The 13,095-nt window shown below is 39.5% G+C and overlaps 1 protein-coding gene across 7 annotated transcripts in view; it reads left to right on the plus strand.

The window, feature by feature from the left end:
* LOC101971256 (SWI/SNF related BAF chromatin remodeling complex subunit ATPase 4) overlaps positions 1 to 13,095 on the plus strand; it is an 81,441-nt gene that overhangs the window by 20,685 nt on the left and 47,661 nt on the right. For all 7 annotated transcript variants that reach the window (XM_078036266.1, XM_078036268.1, XM_005336154.4 and 4 more), the window contains 3 exons: positions 3,759 to 3,889; positions 4,058 to 4,115; positions 12,856 to 12,977. In XM_078036266.1, coding sequence (XP_077892392.1) covers positions 3,759 to 3,889; positions 4,058 to 4,115; positions 12,856 to 12,977 — 311 coding nt within the window. The remainder of the gene's footprint in view (positions 1 to 3,758; positions 3,890 to 4,057; positions 4,116 to 12,855; positions 12,978 to 13,095) is intronic.

Raw genomic sequence — 13,095 nt, forward strand, 5'->3', positions numbered from 1 at the left:
GTGCCTCATACATGCTAGGTGAGTGCTCTACTACTGAGCCACAACCCCAGCCCTTTCTTCCATTCTTACTGGTTTCATTTTTTTCACACACGATTTATTTATTTATTTAGAATATGGTTGTAGAAGTCAGAACAGTATGAAGTGGCTCACTTGAAGAGGGGTCACTATCCCTGCTTGCCTGTCTTTTCCACGTGATAATTACCTGCCACCGTTCTCATTCCATGTGCTCATTTGGGGAAAAAAAAATGTATAAAAAGATGAACAATGTGTTGGAATTGTAGCCCAATGGTAAAGCACTTGCCTGGCATGTGACACTGGGTTCAATTCTCAGCACCACATATAAAGAAATAAATATGTCAATCGACAACTTTAAAAAAAAAAAGATGAACAAAGGGAGCATTTCCCATCCCTCTCAGTCCTTCTGGGAGGGAAACCATGGTGCATTGTTGGGGTGTTTGCTTGCTGTGCTATACTTTTCTTCTCCATGCCTTTCTTTCTTTTTCTTGTGCTGGGGATTGTACCCAGGATGTCCTGCGCACAGAGAACATGCTCTTCCACTGAGCTACACCATAGCTACCCAGTACCCTTCCTTTGTATGGCCCCTCAGTGTTTCTGATTCTTGTCTAGAATTGTATCTGAGAAGTCTTTCTAGATGACTTCATGTACTTTTTTCTCCCTTTGTCCAGGGTTTGAACCAAGGGATGCTTTACTACTGAGCCATATCCCCAGCCTCTTTAAAAATTTGTTTGATACAGGGTTTCACTAAGTTGCTGAGGCTGATATCGAACTTCCAATCCTCCAGCTTCAGCCTCCCAAGGTGCTGGGATTACAGCTGTGTACCACCGTGCCTAGCTTACTTTGTCCTTTCTAAAGTTCCCTGATAGAGATGGCTGCCACCTGCTTAATTGAATGTCATACTCACTGTAGGAAAAAAATGATCACATGAAACAAGCTCTCTCATAGGCTGGTGAGACAGACTTTTTTTCATTTAGGAGGTGTTTTGGGCAACTTTCCATATTGAGGCATGCACTTCTATTTTTCATGTCTTTCAAATTTTGAGACAGGGTCTTGTCATATTGACCAGATTGGCCTGGAACTCTTGATCCTCCTGTCCCATTCTCCTGAGTAGCAACACACCTGGCTCTCTGTTTTTGTTTTAATGTGTGTGTTTTTTTGGTCTTTAAAATTAGTAACTTTTTTTGTGTGTGGTGCTGGGGATTGAACCCAGGGCCTTGTGCACACGAGGAAAGCACTCTACCAACTGAGCTATATCTCCAGCTCAAGATTATAACTTTTTAGAAGGTTGCTTTCAGTTCATAGCTGCTGCAAAGATGCTGCTCTGAATTGCTCTCCTGTACCACACGTGCTTAACTCTTCTCCCCTGGGGACTTTCAGTTGTCTCCTTCCATCCTGTTGCACATTCATGTATTGGCATCATTGTCCCTTATGTTTTTTGTCTTTTTATTTTTTGTGCTGCCCAGGCTGGCCTTGAGTTTATAATTCTCCTGCCTCAGCCTCCTGAGTAGCTGGGACTTCAGTGTGTACCACTACACCTGGCTTGTCCATTGTATTTTCATGCTGTCATGATTAACTCGTGTTGCCATAGTAAAGTAGGATAGACTGGGGAATTACACAACAGGCATTTATTTTCTCACAATTCTAGAGGCTATGAGTAAAGATCAAAGTGTTCACATTGTTAATTGTTGGTGAGGGCTCCTTTCCTGGGTAATGGGTGGCCATTGCTATTCTCACATTGGGGATTGTGGTGTGGATAGGGAGAGTAGAAGAAATCTCTGGTGTGTTTTTGTTTGTTTTGTTTTGTTTGAGGCTTGGTTTTTCTATATTGCCCAGGCTGGTCTTGAACTTGTGGGCTTAAATGATCCCCTACCTCAGCCTCCCAAAGTAACTGGACACTACACCCAGTTGTACCTTCTCATTTTTTTTCATTTCCTGGTGTTGGGAATGACTCCCAAAGCCTGATGTGTGCTAACATGTATCTACCACGGAGTTACAGCCCCTACCTCTTGGTGTCACATATGAAGCACTAATCCCATCATAAGTGGGCTGCATTCATGATTTCATCTGATTTGATTATGGCCAATGGGCTCCGTCTCCCAGCACTGTTGTCTTAGGTGTTAGGGCTTCAGTGTAGAGATTTTGGAGAGACAAAATTGAGTCTTCAGCAGATGCATATTTTTTCTACAGACCAGTCTCCCAGAAGTGAATGACTATTGCGAGTTATCAAAGACAGAATTCTCTGAAACGATTTCACCTGAAAGAGTTCTGTTGAGTTGTTGCTGTGGCACTCCCCTGTTCATGTCTGTCACAGGATGCTGTGTGGGGATTTTCTTTGTTCTCAGCCTTGGCTGTGCTTTCCGTCATCTAGGTAGTTTTAAAAAATTGACATGGCCAAGCCTCTCCCCAGGGCACATCAGTCAGAATTTTGACATATTCAGTATTCAGAGTTCCTGTTGAGTTAATCTGGAGAACCCATTGCTTACGCAGAGGTGGGCTGCTCTGGGTGAGTTTTTCATGTGCATGGAGATGATATCCCTCAGAATACAGATGGTGTTGACAGTGAGTGCACCATTTTATTTTAATTTATTTATTTTTTTAAAGAGAGAGAGAGAGAGAATTTTTTTTTTTTTAATATTTATTTTTCAGTTTTCGGTGAACACAACATCTTTGTTTGTATGTGGTGCTGAGGATCGAACTCGGGCCGCACGCATGCCAGGCGAGCGCGTTACCGCTTGAGCCACATCCCCAGTCCGTACCATTTTATTTTTATTTTTTAAAAATATTTTTGTAGTTGTTGAGAGACCTTTATTTATTTTATTTATAGTTGTGCTGATAATTGAACCCAGTGCCTCACACATGCCAGGCAAGTGTGTTACCACTGAGCCACAGCCCCAACTCCATGAGTGCACCATTTTAAAAAATAGGTATACCAAGAGCTTCTTTCTTATCCTGGAGGGTTTCTTTGGGAAATAATAAGGAACTGAGAAGGAAGAAAGCATTCATCTAAAGTTAATAGCTTCAAATGAGGAATTCTGTCTTTGTTGCTATGGGAAAATTTGTTTGTTTGTTTATTTATTGGTATTGGGGATTGAACCCAAGGGCACTCTACTACTGAGCTACATCTCTACATCTCCAGCCCTTTTTATTTTGAGACAGGGTCTCATTAAGTTGCTTAGAGCCTCTCAAGTTGCTGAGACTGGCCTCAAAACTTGATCCTCTTGCTCAGCCTCCCAAGTTCTTGGGATTGTAATCATGTATCACTACACTGGTCTAGAAACAAAAATTTTCTAAATTTATTTGTTTATTTTTTGGTAGTGGGAATTGAATTCAGGGGTACTTAACCCCTAAATCACATCTTCAGCCCTTTTGATCTTTTTGTTCTGAGATTCACTGAGTTGCTGAGGCTGGTCTCAATCTTGGGATCCTCCTACTTTGACCTCCTGAGTTACTGGGATTAAAGGTGTGTGCCACCACGCCTGGCTAGAAACAAAAATTTTAAAAAATATTTAAAATATTTCCCATCCAAATATGGGTTGGTTGAATGCAGAACCTGTGGACACAGAGGGCTGATTGTATAATTAGCCCATTTTTTCCTATCAACAGCCATGTTTCTCCAACCTTTTCTGGGCGTGAGGTTGAGAGATTCCTTTCTCAGTTGGTCACAATTAGTCATGTTCCCTCTGGGTGCCTCAGGGATGGAGCCCAGGGAAGCTCAGGTCATGTGGTAAATTCTCTTTCAGCCTCTGGACGAGACCAGCCAGATGAGTGACCTCCCTGTGAAAGTCATCCATGTGGAGAGTGGGAAGATCCTCACAGGCACAGATGCCCCAAAAGCTGGGCAGTTGGAGGCCTGGCTTGAGATGAACCCAGGGTAAGTTGGACCTCGCATTCCTGATGCAGCCAGGTTACTAAGGCAACAGGGAGCTCCCTTTAGATGTTGATAGCTAGGGTTATTTGCTTGCATTTGGATATCATCGTTGGGGAATGTATATTCTGCAAGTTCTGAGGAGGTTTTATGTTAAAATACTGTTTTTTCTAGGTATGAGGTAGCTCCAAGATCAGATAGTGAGGAAAGTGGCTCGGAAGAAGAGGAGGAGGTAAGAGTCCATTTCCTGGCTTTCAAGACCCTCAGCTCTCAGTAGTGGGTCCTTCCACCTTGTGTGTGTGTATGTCACCCTGTGCGCCGTGACCTTCACTGGTGGGAAACCTTATGGGGCAGCGGGCAGCTGAGGCCCCAGCTGAGCTGAAACTTGATGCTCTAGATCTGCGCTGGACCCATGTGGTACCTTCATACCACATTGTCTATTTCCACTTGAAGTTAAATTAATCATTATATAAAATTTAAATCCACTTTATTGCACTAGCCAAGTTCAAGTGTTCAGTCAACATCCCTGAATGGTCTGCTTTGCTTGTTCATTTCTAATCAGTTGTGAGTATGTTTTAACTATGAATTTTATGCACTCCTTATATATATTTAGTCTCAGCCTGACACCAGCTCCGTGTTCATCGTATGTTTCTTTTGGCTTGTCCTGCTGTCACCCTTCCTTGTTGAGTTTTTGTTTTCCTCCTCAGGTTATCTGGAATTTACCAGCTATAGGGTATGCAGGGGAACTCTGATTTCTTCCCCCACTCCGAGTATTAAGTCAGTTAGTGTGTCATTTATTATATCCCTTCCCCATTGCCTTATGCTACTTAAAAATTGATATATTCTGTTTTTATATCCACTGCAATCTTCTGAGAGTCACCTGTCATCTTCAGGTTTTTAAAAAATATATGTATTCTAATAAGTCTCGGGTCAATAACATTTTGTTAAGAATTTTTAAATATGACTTACATACTATACTACAAAATGTACCCATTAGAAATGTTTCTTCATATATTTTACAGATGTGCAGTCATCACCACAGTGTTAATGCATTGCCATCACCTGCCAAAAACTAGCCTTTTGGCAGTTAGCTCCTGTTCTCTCCTCCAGCCTCAGGACTCCACTGATCTGCTTTCTGTCTCTGTTGAGTTGTCTTTTGTAGATATTTCCTATAAATAATCTTTATTTTTAAAATATATTTTTTAGTTGTGGACCTTTATTTTATTTATGTATTTTTATTTGGTGCTTAGGATCAAACCCAGCACCTGGTACATGCTAGGCAAGTGCTCTACAGCTAAGCCACCACCCTAGCTCTGGACATTTTTTTACGTAGCATAATTTGAGGTTTATCCTTGTCGTTGTGAGTGTCAAGAACTTATTTTCCTTTATATTGTGAGTCATGTGTTCCAATTAGTGGATATCGAAATTTGTTTATCCACACACCCATTGATGGGCAGTTGTGTTTCCATTCTTTTTGCTATTATGAATAATGTTGCTGTGAACATTTGCAAACATGTCTCTGTGTGGACATATGTTTTCATTTCTCTTGGGTAGATACCTGGGAGTGGAATTGCTGGGTCATATGGTAAGTTTATGTTTACCTTTTTAAGAAACTGCCAAACTGTTTTCCAAAGTGGCTATACCATTTCACAGGTTCCTCTTCTTCCATGTCCTCACCAACACTTGGTATTGTGTGTCCTTTTGGTTATAGCCATTTTAGTGAGTTTGTGGTGGTTTTTCATTGTGATTTTAATTTGCATTTTCTTAGTAACTAATGGTGTTCAGTATTGTTTCATATGCCCACATGTATCATTCATATAACTCCTTTGATAGAAATCTGTTCAGATCATTTGCCCATTTTTAATTGGGTTGTTATCTTACTGAGATGTAGATCCTTTACGTAGTGTAGATCTTCATCTTTGATCTCATATATAACTTGCAAATTTTCCTTCCAGTGTGCTTGGTTTCTAATTTTTTATTTATTTATTTATTTTTTTAGTACTGGGATTGAACCCAGAGGCACTTGACCACTGAGACACATCCCCAGTCCTATTTTGTATTTTATTTAGAGACAGGGTCTCACTGAGTTGCTTAGCACCTCACTTTTGCTGAGGCTGGCTTTGAACTCACAATCCTTCTGCCTCGGCTTCCAGAGTGCTGGGATTACAATCGTGCACCACCGCACTCAGCTGGTTTCTAATATTTTTAAATTTTTTATTTTTTCATGATAAACAGGATTGAACTCAAGGCCACTGTACCACTGAGCTATATCCCCAACCCTAATATTTTGATACAGGGTCTCAATAAGTTGCCCAGGCTGGCCTCAAACATGCAGTCCTCCTGCCTCAGTCTCCCTATTCACTGGGGTTACAGACTTATGCCAGTGTGTCTTGGTTTTAACAAATTATTATCACCACCCCAACGCCACACCCTGGTGCGAGGGATGGAACCCAGGGCCTCATGCATGCTGGGCAAGTGCTGTACCACTGACCTGCACTCCCAGCCCTACTTAACAGTTTTCTTAGTGGTGTTGAGTCTTTCAGTACATGAATATTGAATGACTTTCCTTTTTTTTTTCTTTTGGTACCAGGGGCTGAACCCAGGAGCACTTAACCACTGAGCCATGTCCCTAGCTATATTTTCTGTATTTTATTTAGAGACAGGGCCTTGCTAAGTTGCTGAGATTGGCTGTGAACTCCCCATCTTCTTAACTCAGCCTCCTGAGCCGCTGGGATTATAGGTGTGCATCACCGTACCTGGCTGTTTAGATTATCTTTTTTAATTTCTGTGTGCAAAGTATATAATTTTGCTTCTTTTTAAAAATGTATTTTTATATATTTTATTCTTTTTGATGCTATTGTGAATAGAACTATTTTCTTAATTTTTTTGATTAGTTTTAAACTTTTTCTGTTTTCTGATGTGGTGTGGATTCTTTAGTTTTTTCACATACAGGACTATGTTACTGTCAAAGTTTTCTTTCTTTCTTTTGTCTTATTGCTCTTGGTAAGTCCTCCAGTAGAATAAAAACTAGGAGAGCACAAATATTTTCTGCCTTTTCCATTTTAGGGGTAATATGTTCAGTCTGCCACTGTTGATATTAGTGATAAGTTTTTGATAGATGTTCTTCATTAGGCAAGTTCTCTTCTGTTTGTAGTTTATTAAGAATCTTTTGTTCAGGAATGTGTGCCAGATTTTGTCTTTCTCTTTTTTTTTTAAATGTGCCAGGGATCAAATCCAGGGCCTCATACATGCCAGGCAAGCACTCTACTACTGAGACCTCCCCAGTTCCCTTGTTCTAAATATTTATTTATTTATTTATTTTTGAGAGAGAATTTTAACATTTATTTTTTAGTTTTCGGTGGACACAACATCTTTGTTTGTATGTGGTGCTGAGGATCGAACCCAGGCCGCACGCATGCCAGGCGAGCGCGCCACCACTTGAGCCACATCCCCAGCCCTCTAAATATTTATTAAATATTTTTTTCTTTTTCTTTTCTTTTTTTTTTTGGCCTTTTATCTGTTAGAATGCTTTTCATTCATTTAATTAATTTCTGGGTATTCAATTTGCATTCCAATTTGTCGTAGTATGTAATCACACATATTATAATCATATGTTGCTGTGTTGACAATATTTTTTTGAGGTCTTTGAATGTGTATTTAGGAAATTTTTTGTATTTTAAAATTTTTTTAGTTGTAGATTGACACAATACCTTTAATTTATTTTCATGTGGTGCTGAGGATCGAATCCAGTGCCTTCCACATGTGAGGCGAGCACTCTACCACGAAGCTGTAATCCCAGCCCTTGTTTTTGTTTTTGTTTCTGTTTTTATCTTATGAATGTAGGCCCTCAAATATGCTAGAGGCAAGTGTTTTAGCACTGAGTGATATATATATATATATATATATATATATACTCCTAGCCCTGTGTTGCTGTTGTTTTCTTGTTTTCTTCTATCATTGTGTTTCTGTCTGATTTTAGGTTAATATAGACTCTATAAAATGGTTTGGGAAATATTCCCTCTTCCTCTGTTTTCTGAATTTTTTGTGAAAACAGGTGTTCTTAAAATTGATTAGGTTTTCTAGTGAATTACTTTAGGCCTGATCTTTTCATTGCAGTTTTTTCTTTTTTCCTTTTTGGAACCAGAGATTGAACCCATAGGGTGCTTAACCAGTAAGCCACATTCCAGCCCTTTTGATTTTTTTTATCTTGAGATAGGGTTTTGCTAAGTTGCTTAGGGCCTTGATAAGTTGCCGAGGCTGGCCTCAAACTTGAGATCATCTTTCCTCAGTCTCCTGGGTTGCTAGGATTTTAGATAAGTGCTTGGCAGTTAAGATTTTTAATCATTCTTTCAATTATTTGTTATGGATTCTTTTCAGATTTTCTGTTTCTTGAGTTCATTGTAAACCATTGTAAATTTTGACTTCCTAGTAATTGTTCATTTTTAGTTACCTAATTTGATTTTTTTTTTGTGGCGGGGGGGGGGGGGATGTTGGGCATTGGACCCAGAGCCTCATACAAGCACTCTACCACTGGTGCATATCCCCAGCTCTTTAAAGATATTTCTAACTTGAAACAGGTTCTTGCTTAGTTGCTAAGGCTGACCATGAATTTGTGATCCTTTTGCCTTAGCCTCCTGAGTTGCTGAGATTATGGGCATGTGCCACAGTGCCTGGTACCAAGAATTTTTGTTGAAAAATCTATTTATTTAATTATGTCACTTTTTTTTTCCTTTTTGACTGGGGATTGAACCCAGGGTCTCGAGCATGCTATCACTAAGCTATATACCACAGCCATTTTTGTGGATGAGCTCACTAAGTTGCCCACATTGGCCTTAAACTTGGAATCCTCATGCCTTAGCCTCCAGAATAGCTGGAATATAGATGTGTGCCACTATGCACAGCTTTTGTTTCATGTATTTTGATGATGTGTTGATAGGTGTGTGTTTATTCTGTCTTATATTTGTGTAGTCACTCCAGTTTTTTATGATTTTTGTTTGTATGGCATGTTTTTTCCATTTTTAAATTTACTTGTTTATTTGAATTTAAAAGAACATACAGCTGGTTGTTGCATTTATAGTGTCACATGGTAGTAATTGGCCTGTCCCCCCTACAGGGGATTGAACCCAGGGGTGCTTAACCACTGAGCCACATCCCCAGCCCTTTTTATTTTTATTTTGAGACAGGGTCTTGCTCAGTTGTTTAGGCTGATTTTGAACTCAGGATCCTCCTGCCTCAGTCTCCTGAGCTGCTGGGATTACAGGCATGTGCCACTGTGCCCAGCTCCAATAAATTGCCCTTTGTTTGAGTTAATTTTAGACCATTAACATGTGATACAACATATGATGAGGTTAACATTTGCCATTTCTGTGTCCTGTTTTTGTTCTTCCATTTCATTTTACTGTCTTTTATGTAAGTGGGTTAAATGATTTTTAGTGTAAGGACTTATTCTGTAAATTTTAATTTTTATAGTGTTTTAAAAATTACTTGGTAGTCACTCTGCAGTTATAAAATGCACTTTAATTTATCACATTTTTCTTGAAATTAATACTTCTGATAAAATATAGAAATTTTGCTCTAATGTAGCTCAACTTCCTCCCTTTCCTTTGCTGTTTTGGTCATGTAGATTATATCTATATTGTACAGTCTTATAGTTAATGGTGATGCAGTCTTGTGAGTTTTTCTTTTTTTTTTTTTTTCAGCAAACACACCTTTAAAGGTCATGCTGGGGTTTTTTGTTTGTTTGTTTGTTTTTAAGAGAGAGAATTTTAATATTTTATTTTTTAGTTTTCGGCGGACACAACATCTTTGTTTGGTATGTGGTGCTGAGGATCAAACCTGGGCCGCACACATGCCAGGCGAGCGCGCTACCGCTTGAGCCACATCCCCAGCCCTTGTGAGTTTTTCTTTTTGGTACCAGAGATTGAACTCAGGGCCAATTGACCATTGAGCCACAACCCTCGCCCTGTTTTGTATTTTATTTAAAGACAGGGTCTCACTAAGTTGCTTAGTGCCTCGCTTTTGCTGAGGCTGGCTTTGAACTCATGATCCTCCTGTCTCAACCTCCCAAGGCGTTGTATTACAGGCATGCATCACTATGCCTGGCTATAGTCTTGTGAATTTTAAAGGTGTTAATTGAGAAGAAATAATGGAAAACATTATTACCACTTCTGGTGCTATTTCTTCCAGTGCATTTCAATCACACTATACTGTCATGTCCTATATGATTGAAAGACTAATTCTAGTTGTTTCGTTTTTGTTTTTCCCCATAAGGCTATTTGATAGCAACGTGATATTTCATTCTGTTAATCTGGGATGTATTTCTGTTGTCTGCATTCTGGAAGCATAGTTTAGCTGGACATAGAATTCTTGGTGTCAGCTTTCTTTCTTTCAGCACTTAGAATATATTATTCCAGTACTTGCTACCCATTTGTTTCATATAAAAATTTTGCCACCAAATAATTGTATTGTTGCTCTTCTTTATTGTAGGATACTTTTTCTTTGTTCTCCTTTCTAGACTTTGTCTTTAACTCTTACCAGTAGACTGTAGAACTCTCTGTGTTTATTCTTTTTGGTGTTTGGTTAACTTATTTTATGGATAGTTTTGTTTTTTCATCAAACTTGGGAAGTTTATAATTTGCTTTCTATTGGCTTTCTATATTTGTTGTCTTTAGTTCATATCATTTCCTTTAGTTCCTTGAATATATGTACAATAGCTTTAGACATTTATAATAATAGCTGCTTTGAAGACTTTGTATGTTAATTCCAACATCTGTGAACAGAGGTTCAATTGACTACTATTTTCCCCTGTCCTTTTTTTTTTTTTTTTTTTTAATATTTGTTCTTAAGTTTTAGGTGTAAATGTAAAATATTTTACACTAATGTGATGCTGAGGATTGAACCCAGTGCCTCATGCAAACTAGGCGAGCACTCTACCACTGAGCCACAACCCCAGCCCCTCCCTCTGTCTTTTGAAGTTCATTTTAGCCCCAGTGGATTCTGACTTCCAACCCTTGGCAGGGGTGTGGTGGTATTTTTTGTCTTTTAGTTACTGTTTGAACCAATTCTGTGAAATGTTTTCCTCATGATGTGTGCTGCATCTGATGTCTGCTTAGTTTAGTTTTTATTTTCTCCTCTTTGAAAGTCCTGTCTCTCTAGGAACAGATTGTGTTTCTTGGTGACTTTTTGGTCATGAAGTGGGTAGAAATTGTGTTCAAATGCTTTGAGTCAGAAGCCTGTGTCCTTCCAAAGTATCTGCAGGTAGCGGAACACATTCCAAAATGGGGCTATTTTCACATCCGTACTGGCTAGTACTTGTGATAGGGCCCTTTCTTGTCTCCTCTGCAAATGTGTACAGTGTTGCCAGTAATGTGCTCTCTTTTGCCATGCTGAGAACCCCACCTTCTCCAATAGTGCCACTCCATGTGGGCAGTGCCATTACTGCTACTGTATGACTGAACCAACCTTCTGAGCCATAGCTGCCAGACCTCATGTCCTGCCTGGCCAGCAAAACCTTTATGTTGAAGGCAGCGGAAGAAATAGAAGTGATTCCAAGTAGCAGTACTATAAGCTCCCTCTCTCCTTTTCCCAACTCAGCAGTTTTTCAGAGATTAGCACTTTTTTGACTATCATATTTTTTTTTCTTTCTTTCTTTCTTTTTTTTTTTTTTTAGAGAGAGCGAGAGAGAGAGTGAGAGAGAGAGAGAATTTTAATATTTATTTTTTAGTTTTCGATGGACACAACATCTTTATTGGTATGTGGTGCTGAGGATCGAACCCGGGCTGCATGCATGCCAGGCGAGTGCACTTCCACTTGAGCCACATCCCCAGCCCTTGACTATCATTTTTGGTTGACTCTCAGACCTCTAAAATAGTCACTTTTGCCAATTTAGTCCAACTTTACTGTTGCCTTTTGGGGAAAAAATTTGCTCACCCCTCTTGGATTTAACCAGAATTCCCTTCCTTGTTTTAATTCCAGACATCATGTTATTAGTTTGAATAAGTTGGTGCCAGGTGCAGGTCTTTGCATTGTTCACCATTTATTTTAAATGATTTGGAAAACCATTTTGCATGTTCCACAGGATATCTTGCTGTTCTTTGATTGGAATTATTTAACTGATTAACTACAGATGCTTTTTTAAAAACTCTGTAAACAGAGTTCCATTACAGATAAGGAAAATAATCCACTGTGGTATTAAATGATTTATACAGGAGTACGAGAATGGTTCAGCGCTAAGAAATGTGTTTTTGTCTTTTATTAATCTGTCACGTGAAGTCCCAGTATCACTTGTTCAGTAAAGGTAGAAAAGCCCTTTAAGGAAACCCAGTACTCCCACTTACTGTACAAGTTCACAGAAAACCCCTTAGTAAGCTGTCTGTTATCACTAGAATTGTGTCATATTGTAGACATTTGAACCATGTCAGTGAAGCTGGAAATAAATTATGAGCAGTACAAATTGAAAGTTGGCTATGAAGTACTTAAAATTCAGGGAATCCAAGGGAATCAACTGAAAAACTGCTTGAGTAGGTCAGGCAACAAACAAAGTTTAAATATTGATTACCTAATGGGGGTGGGAGGGATATGGTGTCTACTCTCCCCCCCAAAAATTTTTTGTAGTTGTAGATGGACAATAAATAAACTTTTGTTTATTTTTATGTAGAGCAAAGGATTGAACCCAGTGCCTCACACATGCTAGGCAAGTCCTCTGCCACTGAGCTACAGACTCAGCCCCTGGTGTCTACTTTTAATAGCAATAGAACTGTAGAATACTGAGGTACCTTTTAAAGAACTGTGTGGAATCAGTTAGAAAAACTAAAATAATTTACGGATTAATTAAGAGGCATGTCATTCTGGGCCAGGAAGAGAGAGTAATGGTTGTAAGAAATATCATTTGCTTCCAAAATCTCTTTATCTTGGGAGCCCTTCACCCCACTCATGGGATAAACTGGGATAACAACAAGCTTGTCTCTTGGTAGGAGGAGGAGGAAGAGCAGCCGCAGCCAGCACAACCTCCCACCCTGCCTGTGGAGGAGAAGAAGAAGATTCCAGACCCAGATAGTGATGATGTCTCTGAGGTGGATGCTCGGCACATCATTGAGTAAGGGATCCTGTCACAACCTCTGTCACCATCTTTCTGTAAGATGATACTGGCAGAAGCAGTTGGAGCCCCAACTCTTCCTAGATGGGATTCCCACTGCCCCATCACCAGCCACAAG

The sequence above is a fragment of the Ictidomys tridecemlineatus genome, chromosome 2, assembly GCF_052094955.1.
Source record: "Ictidomys tridecemlineatus isolate mIctTri1 chromosome 2, mIctTri1.hap1, whole genome shotgun sequence".
Lineage (NCBI taxonomy): Eukaryota > Metazoa > Chordata > Mammalia > Rodentia > Sciuridae > Ictidomys > Ictidomys tridecemlineatus.